We start from the raw sequence: 16382 nt of genomic DNA, 5'->3' as shown, positions 1-16382 counted from the left end.
GCATCATGCAACATTTTAGATCTTTTAAAGATTTTATTTCTATATAGACCTTACAGGCAGGCAGAACTGTCACAGACAAATAAAGCAACTAAAACAAAGATATAATGTTCAGAACAATAGTGTTTTCTACAAAACTATAAAGTAAAAATGTAAATGAATCACAAGAACATCCAGTCAGTTATGAAACTCAATATTTTTTTTCCAAATCTACACTCCACGAAATTGAAAGACAGCAAAAAAGAGATTTGTAAGAACTTAAGCAGCGTTGATAAGATTTGTTCTTTGAGCACCAAATCAGCTAATTTAGTGATATATATGAAACAAGACATGGGGTAATAAAACACAGCAAACCTTGTTCACAAGTTTTGATTACTGGATTTCATAGACCACAGCCTTTGTTACAACATCTTGCCATAATCATTTCGTCCTTTCATTCACATAAAACAAAACATTGATGTAAACTTGTGTGCGACTGTTTTGACTTATTTCACATCAGGTGGGTAAAGACCTATCAATGTGGGATGCAACTGTGAGGGAACCAAAAGAGATTATATAAGAAGAATGTTTTTTTTTTGCAGTTTATTTACAACAGCGTACAATATAATACAGACAGAAAGACAGATCAAAAAGAAAGGCAGAAAGTCAGAAGCACATTTTTGAGCACACGGTCACAGGGATTTGTGCCATTCCTGGAAACAATTTCTGGTCAGCTGAAGACACAAGTGTACGTCGCACGCCTGGCATTTCCAAGGAGTTTGCTTCTTCTTTCCATGCGCTGCTTTGCAGTGCACACAGATTCGCCGACCACTAGAGGCAATTTTCCTGGTATCACTGCTCAGCGGAGCTCCTGGGACGGGCACATGGTCACTGCTGGCCCGTTTCTGTGGGATTTTCGGTGACACGCCACAGAGCTCTGCAATTAACTGCTCCATAAACTCCTTGTGGGTCATGTTGCCATATAACTCCTTGTGAATCATGTAAGAGTTGGTGGCAGCAATGTCCAAAAAGTGTAAGAAGATCTTTCTGTACCACTTCAAGGTTTTGTGCTGTGCGGTGTAGTACTGCAACAGCTGATCGGACAGGTCAACGCCCCCCATGTATTGGTTGTATGCAGTAACAGGTGCAGGACAGGGGAATGTCTTGAAGCTCCATGTATCTTGCGTTTTCACTCTCCTCTGCACGGTGTCTCCGGTGTAGGCAGGATGGATAGTGGAACACACAGACACCTCTCGTGTGTCCATCCACTTCACGAATACAAGCGGACCATTCCGAATCCATCTAATGGATCCCCTGGGAGAGTTTTTAGTCAGTGAATTAGATGCATTTTGTGGGCTGTTCTTCCTGTAGTCTCTGTAAGTCCCACAAGCGCCATACTTCATCTCTAACATGTCTGATAGGAGCTTTGGACTTGTGTAGAAATTGTCCATGTACACGTGGTACCCAGATCCCAAAACTTTTTTGTCCAAGAGAGACATCACAGTATCATACGGCAGTCCATTGCCTGTGGCAGCTTTGTTCTTTCCTGTGTACACAGAGAAGTCAACAGTGTATCCGTTCGAAGAGTCCGCGAGGACAAACAGCTTGAAGCCCCACTTGGTTGGCTTGGCTTTCATGTACTGTGTCATGCCTGTGCTGGCTTTGCATGCCACCATTCTTTCATCCACAGCTAAATTTCGTCTAGGATGATAAATGGTTTTGCACGCAAGTCGGATCGTGTCCATGAGGGGTTTGACCCTGAAAAGCCGGTCATATTCATTCGTGCCCTTCTTTTTGTCATTCTCCTTGTCCTCAGCTGGGTTACTCATGTGCATATTCCATGAAATGGTGCGGTATCTGTCCCTTGACATGATTGTGGCAGGAAAAGGCACAGAGAAAAGACTGCCTTGCCGCCAGTAGTCTTTAATGGAGATCAACTTCACCATGCCCATGTAGAATATGAGTCCAAAGTAGCGGTACATTTCACTGACGCTGACATCCGTCCACTTGTATTTGCGACCCCTTGCAAGTGACCTAGCTGCCTGGGCATTTGTGTTGTAGCATAGAGTTGAGACAGCATTTTCAGTGAAAAAGAGCTTGAAGAGACTTAGGGGAGTGTACGAGTCAGCTGACCACAGCTGCGGTCCGGGTTCTCGTGCGGGCAGGAATCTCAGAGTCTGTGGAACCAAGTCAACTTCAGTCTCTGTTTTCCACGTCATAGCTGGCTGCTTGCTTTTCCTGGCCTTCTTTGCAACAGGCATCTGGTCAATGTCATTCTCCTCATTTCTGTTTTTATGGAGAGAAAAAAAAATAAAAAATTGTAAGCATGATGACAACTGGATCAAAGCTATATATTTTTTTTACATTACTAATTGCTAATACTGCACACTCATAGCAAAAACATGCAAGTTTATAAGATACTACAGTCATTTATGTCTGATCAGATATTTGCAAACAAGCTAAAATAAGCCACCTAGTATAAATATCACATATCACATTTATATCAATATACACTACATTTAAAAAAATTAGGGGTTTCTTATGCTCACCAATGCTGCATTTATTCAAGCAAAACTATTGTGAAAACAGTAATATTGTGAAATTTCGATTTCAATTTTAAAAAAAATTGTTTAAATGTAATTTATTTCTGTGATGGTCGAGCTGAATTTTAAGTCACTGTCACTTGATCCTTCAGAAATCATTCAAATACTTGTTTGGTACTCAAAAAACATTTGGAGATCACAGCTGCATATTTTCTTTTGAATGTGATAAAATTATGATTGATCAATACAAAGTTCAAAAGGACAGCATTTATTCGAAAGGGACATTTTGTAACATTTCTTCACTGCCAATTTTGATCAATTTAATGCATCCCTTATGAATAAAAGTATTTGGTTAAAAATAATAATAATAATAATAATAATCTAAACTGATCCCAAACCTTTGTACAGTAGTGTATTATACAGCATAAAACAGCATTTAGATGCAACGACAATATGTATTATGACCTATCCTAAATCCAAGGACAGACACATTTTACTCAAAATATAAACTATTAAAACATGTACATACTTATTTAAAAATAACTAAACTAAGAAAGTATGAATGACTTACTCGTCAGAAAGGGCGTCCTCTGCTGGATCAAGGCGCTCTTCAAAATGCGACCATCCTTCATCTTCATCCTGCTCCTCTTCTGAAGAAAAGGTGAATTCTTCCTCGCTGTCCAGGACCGTCTCAAGAGTTTCCTCACACGTGCAGTGTGCCATCTTCCAAAAGCGATGAAAAGTGAATGAATCGGATGAAGCTTGAAGCTAATTTTATCACATTTATAGGGGAGCTTTAACCATGCTTGTATTCAACCGTATGAATAGCGCGCTCTGCGGGTGGGGATGAGGCACAAAAACGGTACCTAACCAGACATTAATCGTTCGAGTAAATCATTCGCATGCATGCATAAAGCTGGAAAACAGCGAATTGGAAGAGTTTCGTTATGGTTCTGTCTCTACAGCGCGCTGTTCTTATTGATATGTATGGATTCGCAGCGTAATCTATTGTGTAGGCGCCCTACTCACCGTCGCTTGACTGACAGCGCCAGCTCTCTCCTCACACAGAGATAGTGAGCCTTATAAACCACGTAGTATTGACGCGCTAGATGTTATTGGTACTCGTACTTTTTTCCCTATCAAAATAACGAAGATCGTTTATTATTTATTATTTCTGCCGTTCACATCCGTTGGCAGATGGAGAATAAGAAGCGGTAATCGCATTGGCTAGCGCTCACCTCTGCGGCCTCGCCAATCAGCTCTGGCGAACGCAGACAATGTGATTAATATTCATGAGCCAGACCTCAGAGCGACAGACAATGAGCTACAACACACAACCTACCTGAGGAAAGATGCGCGCAAAAGTCGTTTTTTTGCAATCAAATTTGTTAAACAAATGAAAATATTTTACATTTGAGTGCTTTTATCAGTGGTATTAGTGCCCCCCACCCCCACTATCATAGAAACAATGATTGACCGATGTGGAGCACCACCACCAAGCTAATTTTAACATGAAAGAAAATGTTTTATATACTGCATTCATAAATACTTGCCACATTTTAGTTATTTATTATTCAAACTTCTATCAAAAAATGCTTGCATTTAGTTCAGTTATGCTTTCAAAAGAAATCAAAAAGAACAGTAATTCAGATTTTTTTTTTTTTTTTTTGATTATTCCCAAGCCAATACAAAGCAGAGCTACATGTTTTGGATATGTAACTACAAAATGTGTTCTTCATGATGCACAAGTTATACACACATACACACACACACACACACACACACACACATATACATATACACACACAGGTGCATCTCAAAAAATTAGAATATCATGAAAGGTGTTTTTCAAATAAAAGTGAAAGGTATTTTACAAATATATATATATTTTTTTTTTAATAAGACATTCTAGATTACATGCGAAGTAAATGTTTAAAAAAAATTGTTTTAATTTTGATGATTAGAGCTTACAGCTCTTGAAAGTAAAAAATCCAGTATTTCAAAATATAAGAATATTTCCTAAGATCAATCTAAAAAGTATTTGCAAAACAGAACATTTCAAGTTCTTTAAAGTATGTTAATTTATGCAATCAATACTTGGTCAGGGCTCCTTTAGCACAAACTCCAGCATCAGTGAGGTGTGAAATGTAGCGATTAGCCTGTGGCACTGCTGAGGCACTATTGAGCCTTCAGCTCATCTGTATTGTTGTACCACATAGAAGTGGTTTTGGCACTGTGGGCAGGTGCTAAGTCCTGCTGGAAAAGGATATCAGCATCTCCATAAAGCTTGTCAGCACATAAAGTGCACCAAAATCTCCTGGTAGATGGCTGGTAGATCAAACACAATGGACCAACACCAGCAGACGTCACGGCACCCCAAATCATCACTGACTTCGGAAACTTGACACTGGATTTAAAGCAGTTTGGATTCTGTGCCCCTCCAGTCTTCCTCCAGACCTTGATTTCCAAATGAAATGCAAAATTTACTTTCATCTGAAAAGAGGACTTTGGACCACTGAGCAACAGTCCAGTTCTTTTTCTCCTTAGCCCAGGTAAGATGCTTCTGACGTGGTTTCTGTTTCAGAAGTGGCTTGGTAGCCCTTTTGCTGAAGACGTCTGAGCGTGGTGACTCTTGATGCACTGACTCCAGCTACAGTCCACTCCTTGTGAAGCTCTCCCATGTGTTTGAATCGGCTTTGCTTGACAGTATTCTCAAGCTTGCGGTCATCCCTGTTGCTTGTGCATCTTTTCCTACCCAATTTTTTCCTTCCAGTCAACTTTGCATTTAATATGCTTTGATACAGCACTCAGTTTCAGTAAAGACCTTCTGTGACTAACCCTCTTTGTGGAGAGTGTGGACCACTGCCAAGTCAGCAGTCTTCCCCATTATTGTGGTTTCACAAACTTTTCCACAATATTCTAATTTTTTTAGATGCACCTGTATATATATACACATATTGTATATACGCACACACATACATATGAGATGGTGAAAGCACACATTGACTGTTTTCTGCATTTCACAAAAGTAATTTTGTTATTTTGAGTGGCCACAAATGAAAGTAGACCTATTACAGTTTTGAACGATGTATTCATTATATCTTCATAACCATAAATATCAAGAATACCTTAAGTCAATAAAAAAATAGACTTGTCGCAACTTACACATTATTGCTCTTTTGTTGGTTTTGATTGCTTCTATTGTCCTCATTTGCAAGTTGCTTTGGATAAAAGCGTCTGCCAAATGACTAAATGTAAAAAGGTAGTCATCACGCTGAAGCCTCAAGGGGGTTAAATACACTAAACAGTGCTTGCTTCATTTCAAGTCAAAAGTAACTGAAATTTAAGACAAGCAGAGTCAGATGTTACCTGATGTGTAACCGCTCTAACAGAATTCTGGATTGGATTAAACTAATCAAACTGTTTTTGTGCAATTTATTATGGGAACTCAAAATACTTATTTGAGTTATATGTTTGTTTTTGAGTACATCCAGAAAAGCTAATGCAAAAAAAGGAAGATGCGTTGCCTTGAAATTATTTCACAGTACCCAGACCACCTAAATTTAAGGCTTGTTCACACAAACATGTTTGGCACTAATATTCAGTGCATCCACTTGTGACAGAAGAAAGGAAGTAAAATGTCTCTGGTTACCTAATGTAACCTTGGTTCCCTAAGAAGAGGGAACGAGACACAGTATACATATGTCTAATTAGATAAAAGCACTACGAGCAGTGAAAGTGCTGCCATTGTCGTGGTATGCATATGCACAAGTACATGAAAGCATTACAAGGGCATGTAAATATTTGTATCACTTTGAACAAAGTAACACCTGGGCGCTGTTTCATAAAACAAGTTTACCAAACAAGCCAGGCTTATTTCAGTTAGTCTGACTTATTCTGAACCAAATCAACTGACAATAAGTCAGACTAAATGAAATAAACCAGGCTTATTTAGTAAGCTTGTTTTATGAAAAAGGCCCCTGTTCATCCAAATTAAAATGTTTACATTTGTCTTGTGAACAGGCCTTTAGGGGCAAAACATGATTTATTTTACGGGCCACATTCTCAGTAGCAGCAATACAGTGCAGGACACACCTTCACAGATAGAGATGACCACTTACCATTCCTGTCTTATGACAAACACTGCACTTGAAGCTTAAAGCACTGAGGCATGTCTGACTGCAGAACTCCTTCACAGTCCCTGACATGTCCACCGGGGCATTGATCACATCCTTCAGGTCAAGAATGTCTCTGCAGGGAAAGAAGTATTTGCATCTATGAAGGGCATGTTAAACACCAATGCTGTATTTAAATTTGTATTATATATTATTTTTAAAATAAAGGAGTACATTATTATAATACAGTTAGGTCTTAGGGTGGCAAGTTGAGTTCATATATACAAAAGTTATTTAAATACAATACAATGTAATGCACCTGGTATGATCATTTAAAAAAAGTTACATTTTAGTAAAAAAAAATGAAACCAAGACTTGTAGGCATACTTGTGGCAGTGGTGACATTGTTTCTTCTGAGGCATCTTGACCATCACATTAGAGGTGGTGCAGAGACACTGAGGTGAACAGTAGAGTTTAGGACAGCCTTTGCGCTGGAAAGCCGTCTGTCCCTTTAAGAGGACTTTGTTACATCCTGTGCAGACCACACCAATTGGATTGGCAGGGGCCAGAGAAGGAAGGGATAGTGTAGGGACTGGTGCCACCTTAGCTGGAGCAGCTGCTGGAACTGCAGTCACATGACAAAAAATTTGGAAGAAATATAACAAGAGATGTAATAAATTAAATTGAACCATTTATCATCACATCTATTCACTTATATAGTAAATGGTAAAAGAACATCATAATATAATTTTAGGGCTCGTACCAATGGATGTGGTATTTCCTCCTACAGAGAAAACTGCGCTGATCTTGATCGAATCAGGTATCTGGCTGAACTCCTGAAAACATGAACAATGAAAAAAAAAAAAAAAAAAATACAAGTTTCCATGAAACATTTTATAACTTACTTAACGGTACACCTGATTTAACCTGAAGTAATGTAAATTTAGCTCATGTCACATGGTTTGGCTTTTTGCAGTTATTTCATTCATCTAATTGACCATTTTGCATTGTAAATACCATTTTGGGTTTATTTTCCAGTTCAGTAGTAAGGAAAGAAAAAACATTTTGCAAGATTGCATTAAATTGATCAAAAGTGATGGTAAAGGCATAACAAAACATTATGTTTCAAATAAATTAAAATCTTTTGAACACCGTATTCAAAGAATCCTGTAAAAAAAATTGACGGTTTCCACAAAAAATATTAAGTGTTTTCAACACTGATAAGAAATGTCACATGAGCAGCAAATCAGCATGTTAGAATGATTTCTGAAGGATCATGTGACATTGAAGACTGGAGTAATGGTTGATGAAAATCTGGCTATGCCATCACAGGAATAATTATATTTTAAAATATATTTAAATAGAAACAAATACATTATTTCATTATATTATTGTTTTTACTACACTTTTGATCCAATAAATTCAGCACTAATGAGCATCAGAGACGTGTCAATCAAAAAAAAAAAAAAAAATAATCTTACAAACCTCAAACTTTTTAAACAGTAGGTGTGTATTAAACTTGTTAATTTAACTTCAATGAAACTGTTAATCACAATTATTCATATTACAACCAGTTGTAATATGTAGACAAAATCATGACAAACTCACATACATACTATAACATTTTATAGTTTTGTAGTTGGAAAACCTATCTATACAAGCTTTCTGATGCTAGACACTGTAAAACATATCCATACTCCTGTGCTGATTTTTCACAGAACTGGTATAATTACAAACATACACATATTCAAAAGACACCGTGAACACAAAAAGTATAAAAAAAAAAATGCTGAAATGCATTGGTAGCTTAACACCTTTATTTAAGAAATCAGTGGTGAAAGAAACTCACAGCTGCTGTGTCAGGCTCATCTTTAATGTTTCCCACTGGCCGCAGTGACACCGACGCTTTCTCATATTCCTCATCCATTGGCTCATCCTTCACCTGCACTGGTACGGCATCAGAGAGCTGGGCAACTTGAGGTTTCACCTCAGTTTTTAACACTGGCTGTGTTTGCTGGATTTAGAGGGAGAGGATTTTAGTTTTAGGAGTTTACTTCCTCCATGGATTAATGAACAAACTCAATGAACTTCAATGGTAAACATAAAACAGTGATTGTGCTTACCACGACAGGTGGTTCCGTTTTCTCTCTTTTTATGGGTTCAGGGAAAGGTTTTCCTGTTAAATTTAAAAATGATGTAGGAAAAAAAAAGTCAATTGTGTTCCTCAGTTCTATTTTGTTAAATGAATGTTTTAAAAAAAATATTAATGATAAAGCAACATTATGCAGTATCTAAAACATGCATTTCATCTTCAATATACTAAAACATTCTAAAAACGCATATTTAGGAATTCAACTACATTTTGAATTTCATCGAATGCTTTTCCATAGCTGTGAAATAATGTTCAGAAATGAACACTCATCAATACACAAAATCATAAATCAATATCAGTAACTACCAAAATGTGTTTGCAAGTTATCACAATGGGACACATCTTGTAACAGGCAAAATGTTCACACCAACCTGCATCATCTGATCCGTCTACCTCCATCCTCCCATCGCGACCCTCAGCCTTGTCCACATCTACAGCCATTTCACTGTTAAAGTCTTCGACTTTAGCGATCACAAGCTCTTCTGAACACTGTGCTGCATCCTTTGCGATGTTCCTCACTTCATTCTTCTCTTCTTCTCCAGAATTCTTCTGCTCAGAGTGTTCTTGTGCACAGTTTTCTTCTTCTTTATTCTGGTCAGTTACACTGCTCTTTTCTGGTCCATTTTCTTGTTCCACCCCTGACTGTTGTTTTAAATCCAGATCTTCCTCCATCTCCTCTGGAAGCATCTCTACTTCCTCCTGCTCCACCTTTTGGCTTTCTATAAGGCTGTTTTGACGGCTTGGTTCATTTTCACTAGCCTCAGTGGCATCCAGCAGGCATGACTCCACTGCATCTGGCTTCACTTCTGAACCAGCTGCAACTCCTGGAAGTTGTTCAGTTGAACCCTCACTAGCCATAGGGACACCTGCGACAGACGTAGAGCCCAGCGGTGAAACTGTCTCTGTAGACTGTGAGGGGCCTGACTTCACTCCTGAAAGTGAGAATTTAAGACATTTGTTCAAAGAGTAGAGTTCAAAGATAAGAATGGCCTGGGGCTCTCTGTCAAGTCTGTACAGTATTATCACAGTATTAAACAGCCAAACTTGCTTAACCCTGTAAGGCCCACTGTTGTAATATTACAATATCAGTTTTAGCTTGACTAAAATAAAGCTGCTCATGTTTTTTTCTCTATGGCCACATTTACACAACTAATAGGTCATCCCGTTTAGCCTTGCAATGCTATTGGATGCTAGATTTAAAAATTGGCCTGTTTACCTGACCATAAACTCACACATCCTGCCAACTTCCCATGACGCACATCTTGTTTTACTGGACTGGATAAATCTACATTCAAGCAAGCAAAAAGCCTAAAATATAGTTTTTCTGTGATTAGTAATGTCTAGATCATGTAGATATTAAGGTATTGTTGAATGCATTGATCATTTCAGATTTTGAGCTTATGTAATTTCAGTATTGTAATTTTACAACATTGGGTTAAAGGTTTAGCGTAATTTGCCTGTGCACCTTTCACATTACATTGATGAATTGTGCTTCTCACTTGTTCAATGTGAAAAAAAGATACTAACAGAAACATACTGTTTTTTATCATTCACAAGTTTGAAACGTCTTTTTGTTACCATTTTGAGGTTCAATCAAGATTTTGTGATTATTAAATGAGTTCAAGTTGAAGAATAAATTACTTCTTTGAAAATTTTAAAGTATTTGAGTAGCAATATTATATCTGTATCTCATTTATAAAACGAACTGTTGTTATTCTAGATTTTGCTTGTTTGCCCAACTATCTGCTTGATGCATGAGGGACAAGTGATAATGTTCTGGAATGTGTGGGTATCAGTGCTATTAGCATGATAACTAATGGACACAATAAGCTATCAGACAGTATTGTGTGAATTCTGTGGAATGTGTGAATGGGTGAATTCTTTAAAACGTGTATGATTGGGATTAATTTGCACTGATATTTTTAGCCTGAAAACTAATCAGTTTTTCCCCCGCCTCATCACGTGCATGATATCACTGATACCATCCAAAATGGGAACAGAGACTTTGAGATGGACTCTGATACAAGAGAAGAAAGTTTCATGATCAAGTGAAGTCATGATGAATGTTTTAAAGCTTTCGTTCAGTTAATCAGGTTTTGCAAATGTAATCTGAGTATATTTTTATAATAAATGTTTTTTTTTTTTCCCATAAAAATATATGACTTATTTTATCATTGTGATTATTAGTGTCTATACATATAAAGACTATTGTTATGGGGTTACCTTAGCATTACACTCTGCAAATGAACCTTCAGACGTTCATACAGTGAGTAAAATCATTGAAATTTTGCTACGCAAGAGCACAACGCTGCAAGATTACATTTCCCTAAAAAACGATTAAAATGTCAAAAATGTAAAAGGCTAAGCCCATTTATTTCTGCATTTGAGATCTTCTACATCATTAAAAAGGTGAAAAGTTTTTTTTCTCTCTATATTTGGGTCTCTCAGGGCTAAGTGCAATGCATTTCAATTTTAGAGAAATTCTGCAAGCTCAAATATGAAATGAATTACTTCCTTGAAGCACAGACTAGACTTGGTAGAAAATTAAACTACGTAAGTTTTTGCGCCATACACCATTGTTTATTAACAGAAAATAATATACTATTAAACTAACAATACTATTAAAATAACAATAAACTAACAATACTATTTTTCATGAAAATTTTTATAAATTATATATATATAAAATTATTCTGTCGTTTCTAATGAAACAAAATTTAGGGAACAGAAATGTTGCAATGAACTATAAGATTAGATTAGATTCAACTTTATTGTCACTGCACATGTAAGGTACAATGTTGTTGTAAAATTGTATTTGCGGCAGCAAAAAGTTAAAATCTAATAAAAATATAACATCTTCCACGGTATTCGGGATGAAAACATCCCCATTGCTGCAATATTTTATTTTGTATAATTGAGATAACCTAGTTATTTTTCAAATACTACACAACCATATAAACCTCTACAATGGACTTTAGTCTACTGTCTGCAGCAAACACTTATGTACTTTTGCAACTGCTGCACAAGGCATGAAGTCACAGGACTACAAACATGCATCTTCGGCTAATATCGTCACAGGCTAATACATTCCGTACCAAACTCAATACTGCCTTAATTCTCGGTTTTATGTCATGAACACGCCGTTCTATTGTCGTTAACTCACTATTCGATAGAAATGAAAACAACAACAATTACAACAACAACAAAATACTCCAACATAAAAGGCTTTAAAATATAAATGCAAAGTTGGCCGAGCGTATAAAGGTGAAGCACGCTGCAGGGCATGCATATTTTGCAGCGAATCTCTGCAGAGATGATAAACAACACGCGGGCCAACCTTTCCAACAGTTCAAACACTCACCTTAAAACGCCTGACGTATTCTTTCCACAATCCCTCTCAAAAGACAGTCGATAAACAAACCCTGCGAGACGCACGGTTGACTACTTCTGCATTAAAACATCAAAATATAGCAAAAGTTGCTGAAACAGAAGAAACTAGCTGGATGGGCTGGCTGGCTCTCCCGCGAAAGCTCTTCCCCCTCTGCCTGCTGCAGTGCATTATGGGTGAGGCGCACTTGGAGGAGATGCACGCTATAGATTCATTTCCGCGAATCGGCTCCTTCGAGCAGTTCGTTTCAATGATTCAGTTACAATACAGCCACTCTACTGATCTTTCGTATTTGTTCGCATCGAATCGGTTAACGTGGTTGATTAAACATGTCCGAGTAAATAAACGATCGTTTCCCTGCTGAAAAAAAGCTAAAAACCCGCCTGACCAGCTAGCGGGTTTTTTTCCCAGCAGGGTTATCATCACTGTATATTATATACTCAGCAAAAAAGAAACTGCCTCTCAGTTTCAACTGATTTATTTCCATCCATCATAATTTTCAACAAGTAGCAAACAGTAATTGTCCACGAGCTGCTTTAAAGAGCATATTGGTTTGAGCCCCCAGCGAGTCAATGTATAGAAAAATAATGCAGAACCTAGAGTATTTTTTAAATATACACATAAATACGCTACTGGAGTCGTTTTTCCGAGAATTTGACTTCTGCATCTGAAAATCGCCACACCGGAAGTGACGTAACAGGAGGGAGCACGGTCAATTTAAACAACAGAAAAATAATGGCTGCGTTCGAAAGCCTAGGCAGCTGACTTTGCAGGCAGCGATTTTGCAGGAAGGCACCTCATAAAACTGATTTCGGACAGGCTTCTGAGGCATCGTAATGGTTTAATGATCTACAACAAAATATAACTAGTTTTGGTAATAACTAAACATATTTAATTACTATGCTACTGGTTTCTTGCTAGAAATAACAAGTGCAAAAAGTTTACAATTTACATTTACACACAAACTGACCACCGAACACAACTTTCAGTCGCCATCTTTTTTTTCTTTTTTTCTTTTTTTAGCTCGACCACCATGGAATGAAACGCACAGGATTGTGGGATATCAAAGGCAGCGATGGATAGATCTATGCTGCCTTCAAAATTCAATCAGGAGAAGGTACCTCCGGAGACTAGGGCTGCATCCAAAAGCTCCAAAATGCCACCTTCGGAGGCAGCATTCCAAGACAGGAAGGCATCAAGGCACATCCAAATCCAAATTCTGCTTAACTTCCTGTTTCCAGCTGCCTAGGCTTCCGGACGCAGCCAAGAAGTAAAGCAGAATTTGGATTCGGATGTGCCTTGATGCCTTCCCGCCTTGGAATGCTGCCTCCGAAGGCCCATGGATCAGTTCAGACGCTGAGGAAATTGTAAATGTTTATTCATATGACAGACCACAGCCATACAATTATGAGCCTGCTACGCAGCCTAGACAGTGAGGACAGGCCAGGATTAGACAGAACAACGGCCAGAGACAAACTGAGTTGTGGTGTAATTGAAGAACAGGGCAGGGGTCTTGGTGAGAGACCAGTGTTAGCTTTGATATACACGTTTGCTTACGATATGTAACAGAAAGTGTTGCGAAGGTTACTTTGGAAATGTAGGTTACAGATAACAAGTTACCTTATTTGAAATGTAAAAAGTAGTGTAACTATTTCAGTTACTTTATTAATGTAACGATTACATTTGATTTTGGAGAGTATCCACAGAACGTAAACAGCGTATGCTGTTCTGTGTCAGCTGCGCCATGCGGATACATTTTCTATGTTGTTTGCGCTTTTGCTATTATGTTTATGCTGTGTTTACGTTCTGTGGATACTCTCCAAAATGGTGCCAGGGTGATGCAGAGGAGATGAATTGTTGAATAAAGCCGTTTTTTTTCTTTTGCACTCAAAAACTATTCTCGTAGCATTGTAAAATTACAGTTGAACCCCTGATGTCACATGGACTATTTTACCGATCTCCTTGCTATGTTTCTGGACCTTGATCGTGGTAGTACCCTTGTTGTCTATGGGAGGGTCAGAGAGCTCACGGGCTGCATCAAAAATATCTTAATTTGTGTTTGGTTTATTAAAAAAAAAAAATAAGGTTTGGAACGTCATGAGGGTGACTGAAAAGGATGGCTTCAACAACGCTGTCGTCTGTTTGCACAGCATGACAAATAATTAACTGCACTTGCAGCTTTTAGTAAATTAGAAATGAAACACCCAAAACTGTATATGGCATCATAACGAACACCAAGTTATATGTTTATATGACAAATTCTGGAGGGGATGTCAGATGGCGTTGCATGGTGACATAATGACGTGTGCCATTAATCGATCTATGTACTATAACATGTAAAACGGGAACATGAAAGAAATATTCTAAAAGCAACTCATGTAAACACCTTAATCATAATTATTCAGAATAAGGTAAATAATTAGATCGCTGAAGTCCATGTGCTGATGTCACGTAATGTCACATTTACCTCAGAAAAACATATTCAGTGACCATAAACTTATTAGTCAGCTAGAAAAATGGGGCATATGCACCATTTAAAAGATCATTATAATTTGTTTGAATAAATCCATCAAGTTTTTATGACAGCAACCATTTAAATGTTTACAACCTATTTAAAAAAATGAATTGAAGTAGAAATATTATTGTTTAACTGTAAACTGTAACTATAATATTGCTGTCTATGGAGGGTCAGAAAGCTCTCAGATTCCATCAAAAATATCTTAATTTGTGTTCCAAAGATGAATGAAGGTCTTACGGGTTTGGAACGACATGAGTGTGAGTAATTAATGACAGTAATTAATGTTCATTTTTGGGTGAACTATCACTTTAAATCAGTGATTCTCAAGCATGTCCTGGAGGACCCCTAGCCCTGCATATTTTGTATGTCTCCATTATCCAACACACCTGATTCAACTTGTTGGCAGAGACTGCAAGACATGAATTGGGTGTGTCTGATAAGTGAGACAGTGAAAATGTGCAGGGCTAAGGGTCCTCCAGGACATGTTTGAGAACCCCTGCTTTAAATGAGTGGTTCAAAAACGCGAATCATTCAGTAACGAAACACTGCTGTGCTGCTCAGAGATACACTACTGTTCTGCTGTGATCTTTGTTTGGAACTATTTTCGTTAACCAAATGAGCAAAAACAGTCAACATTGACAATACTGCACTGTATATTAACTACTCGTTTGAACTCTTATACAACAGTGGTTCTCAAACCTCTCCATGGAGTACCCCAGCACTGCACATATTACATGGCTCTCCATTATCTGACACACCCACTTCAGCTCTTGCAGTCTCCACTAATGAGCTGAATCAGTGATAGATGAGGGAGACATACAAGATGTGCAGGGCTGGGGGTACTCCAGGACAGGTTTGAGAACCACTGTTATATTAACATAACCACAGTATGTTTCTTGAGTGTGCATTTGCGTTCATTTGTTTTGATTTCTCCACGAGATTGTTTCACATACAGAACTGACTCAACCTTGTTCCTGTCAATACATTATCCATTATCAGTGTGCCCTTATAATACATTTTATTATGGTACATGTAAGAATTAAACTATCACTTTAAAACTTCTATATCCATACATTAACCCCCACCCCCCCCACACACACACGCACACTCACTCCTGTCCCTGTCCCACCCACTTTTTACAACGAAGTTAGGCCACCGATGACCAACGTGTCTCCCGGCGGTAGACGAACCACAGGCTGGAGGCGCTGTGTGCACCGAAGGGACCGCACCGGCTTTGAGTCTCACTTGGTTCTTGCTTTTGCATCCCATGTTGAACTCCATCTTATCGTCGGGACGATAATCCTCCGGTGTAAAGTGAACGCTACACACCACCGCGTTTTTCGAAGCAGATGCACTGGTGAAGTCCCGTCTCCTCGCCTGCACAAAACGCACCCAGGCACGGAAGATAGCACCGTGCTTTTTCTTGTTTGGGAATCTGTGGACTCGATGTCCTGACAGGCTGGAGTTTGTGCAACCTCCACAAATACAATAATTTACCATGACGATGATAAACTGAAAAAGAAAACTACCGAAAACACACAACCGCTCCTACTGAATACCAACCTACTCTGCACTGAGCAACACAGACAGAGCCCGGCAAACAACTCCCTCTCGTGACGTAAAATGACACGATGTGTTAAAAAAAAAAAAAAAAAAAAAATTTTTCCTAACTGCCTGAGACTGTCACTTT

The 16382-nt window shown here is 38.2% G+C and overlaps 2 protein-coding genes across 4 annotated transcripts in view; both read right to left on the bottom strand.

The window, feature by feature from the left end:
• The window catches only part of zmym4.1 (zinc finger MYM-type containing 4, tandem duplicate 1), a 31730-nt gene extending 15479 nt beyond the window's left edge, over positions 1-16251 (bottom strand). Inside the window, exons 1-7 of one of the 3 annotated variants that reach the window (XM_042745448.1) lie at positions 15826-16251; positions 9158-9718; positions 8758-8810; positions 8484-8648; positions 7398-7470; positions 7022-7259; positions 6641-6770 (exon numbers count right to left, since the gene is read on the bottom strand). In XM_042745448.1, the coding sequence (XP_042601382.1) occupies positions 6641-6770; positions 7022-7259; positions 7398-7470; positions 8484-8648; positions 8758-8810; positions 9158-9718; positions 15826-16192 (1587 nt within the window). In that variant the 5' untranslated portion in view covers positions 16193-16251. Of the gene's footprint in view, positions 1-6640; positions 6771-7021; positions 7260-7397; positions 7471-8483; positions 8649-8757; positions 8811-9157; positions 9719-12147; positions 12365-15825 lie in introns of those variants that run through there. The other 2 variants (XM_042745447.1, XM_042745449.1) reach the window with 2 other exon arrangements.
• Positions 30-4219, bottom strand: LOC122140728 (piggyBac transposable element-derived protein 4-like). Its single transcript, XM_042745463.1, has 3 exons — positions 3549-4219; positions 3091-3242; positions 30-2262 (listed from the first exon to the last, which is right to left on the bottom strand). The coding sequence occupies exons 2-3, from the start codon at positions 3240-3242 to the stop codon at positions 669-671; spliced, it is 1746 nt and encodes a 581-aa protein (XP_042601397.1). The 5' UTR covers positions 3549-4219; the 3' UTR covers positions 30-668.
• Positions 16252-16382: the final 131 nt, after the last annotated feature.

The sequence above is a fragment of the Cyprinus carpio genome, chromosome B19 (genome assembly GCF_018340385.1).
Source record: "Cyprinus carpio isolate SPL01 chromosome B19, ASM1834038v1, whole genome shotgun sequence".
Taxonomy (NCBI): Eukaryota; Metazoa; Chordata; class Actinopteri; order Cypriniformes; family Cyprinidae; genus Cyprinus; species Cyprinus carpio.
The sequence above is the reverse complement of the archived record's forward strand: the minus strand, read 5'-3'. Positions and strand labels throughout refer to the sequence as shown.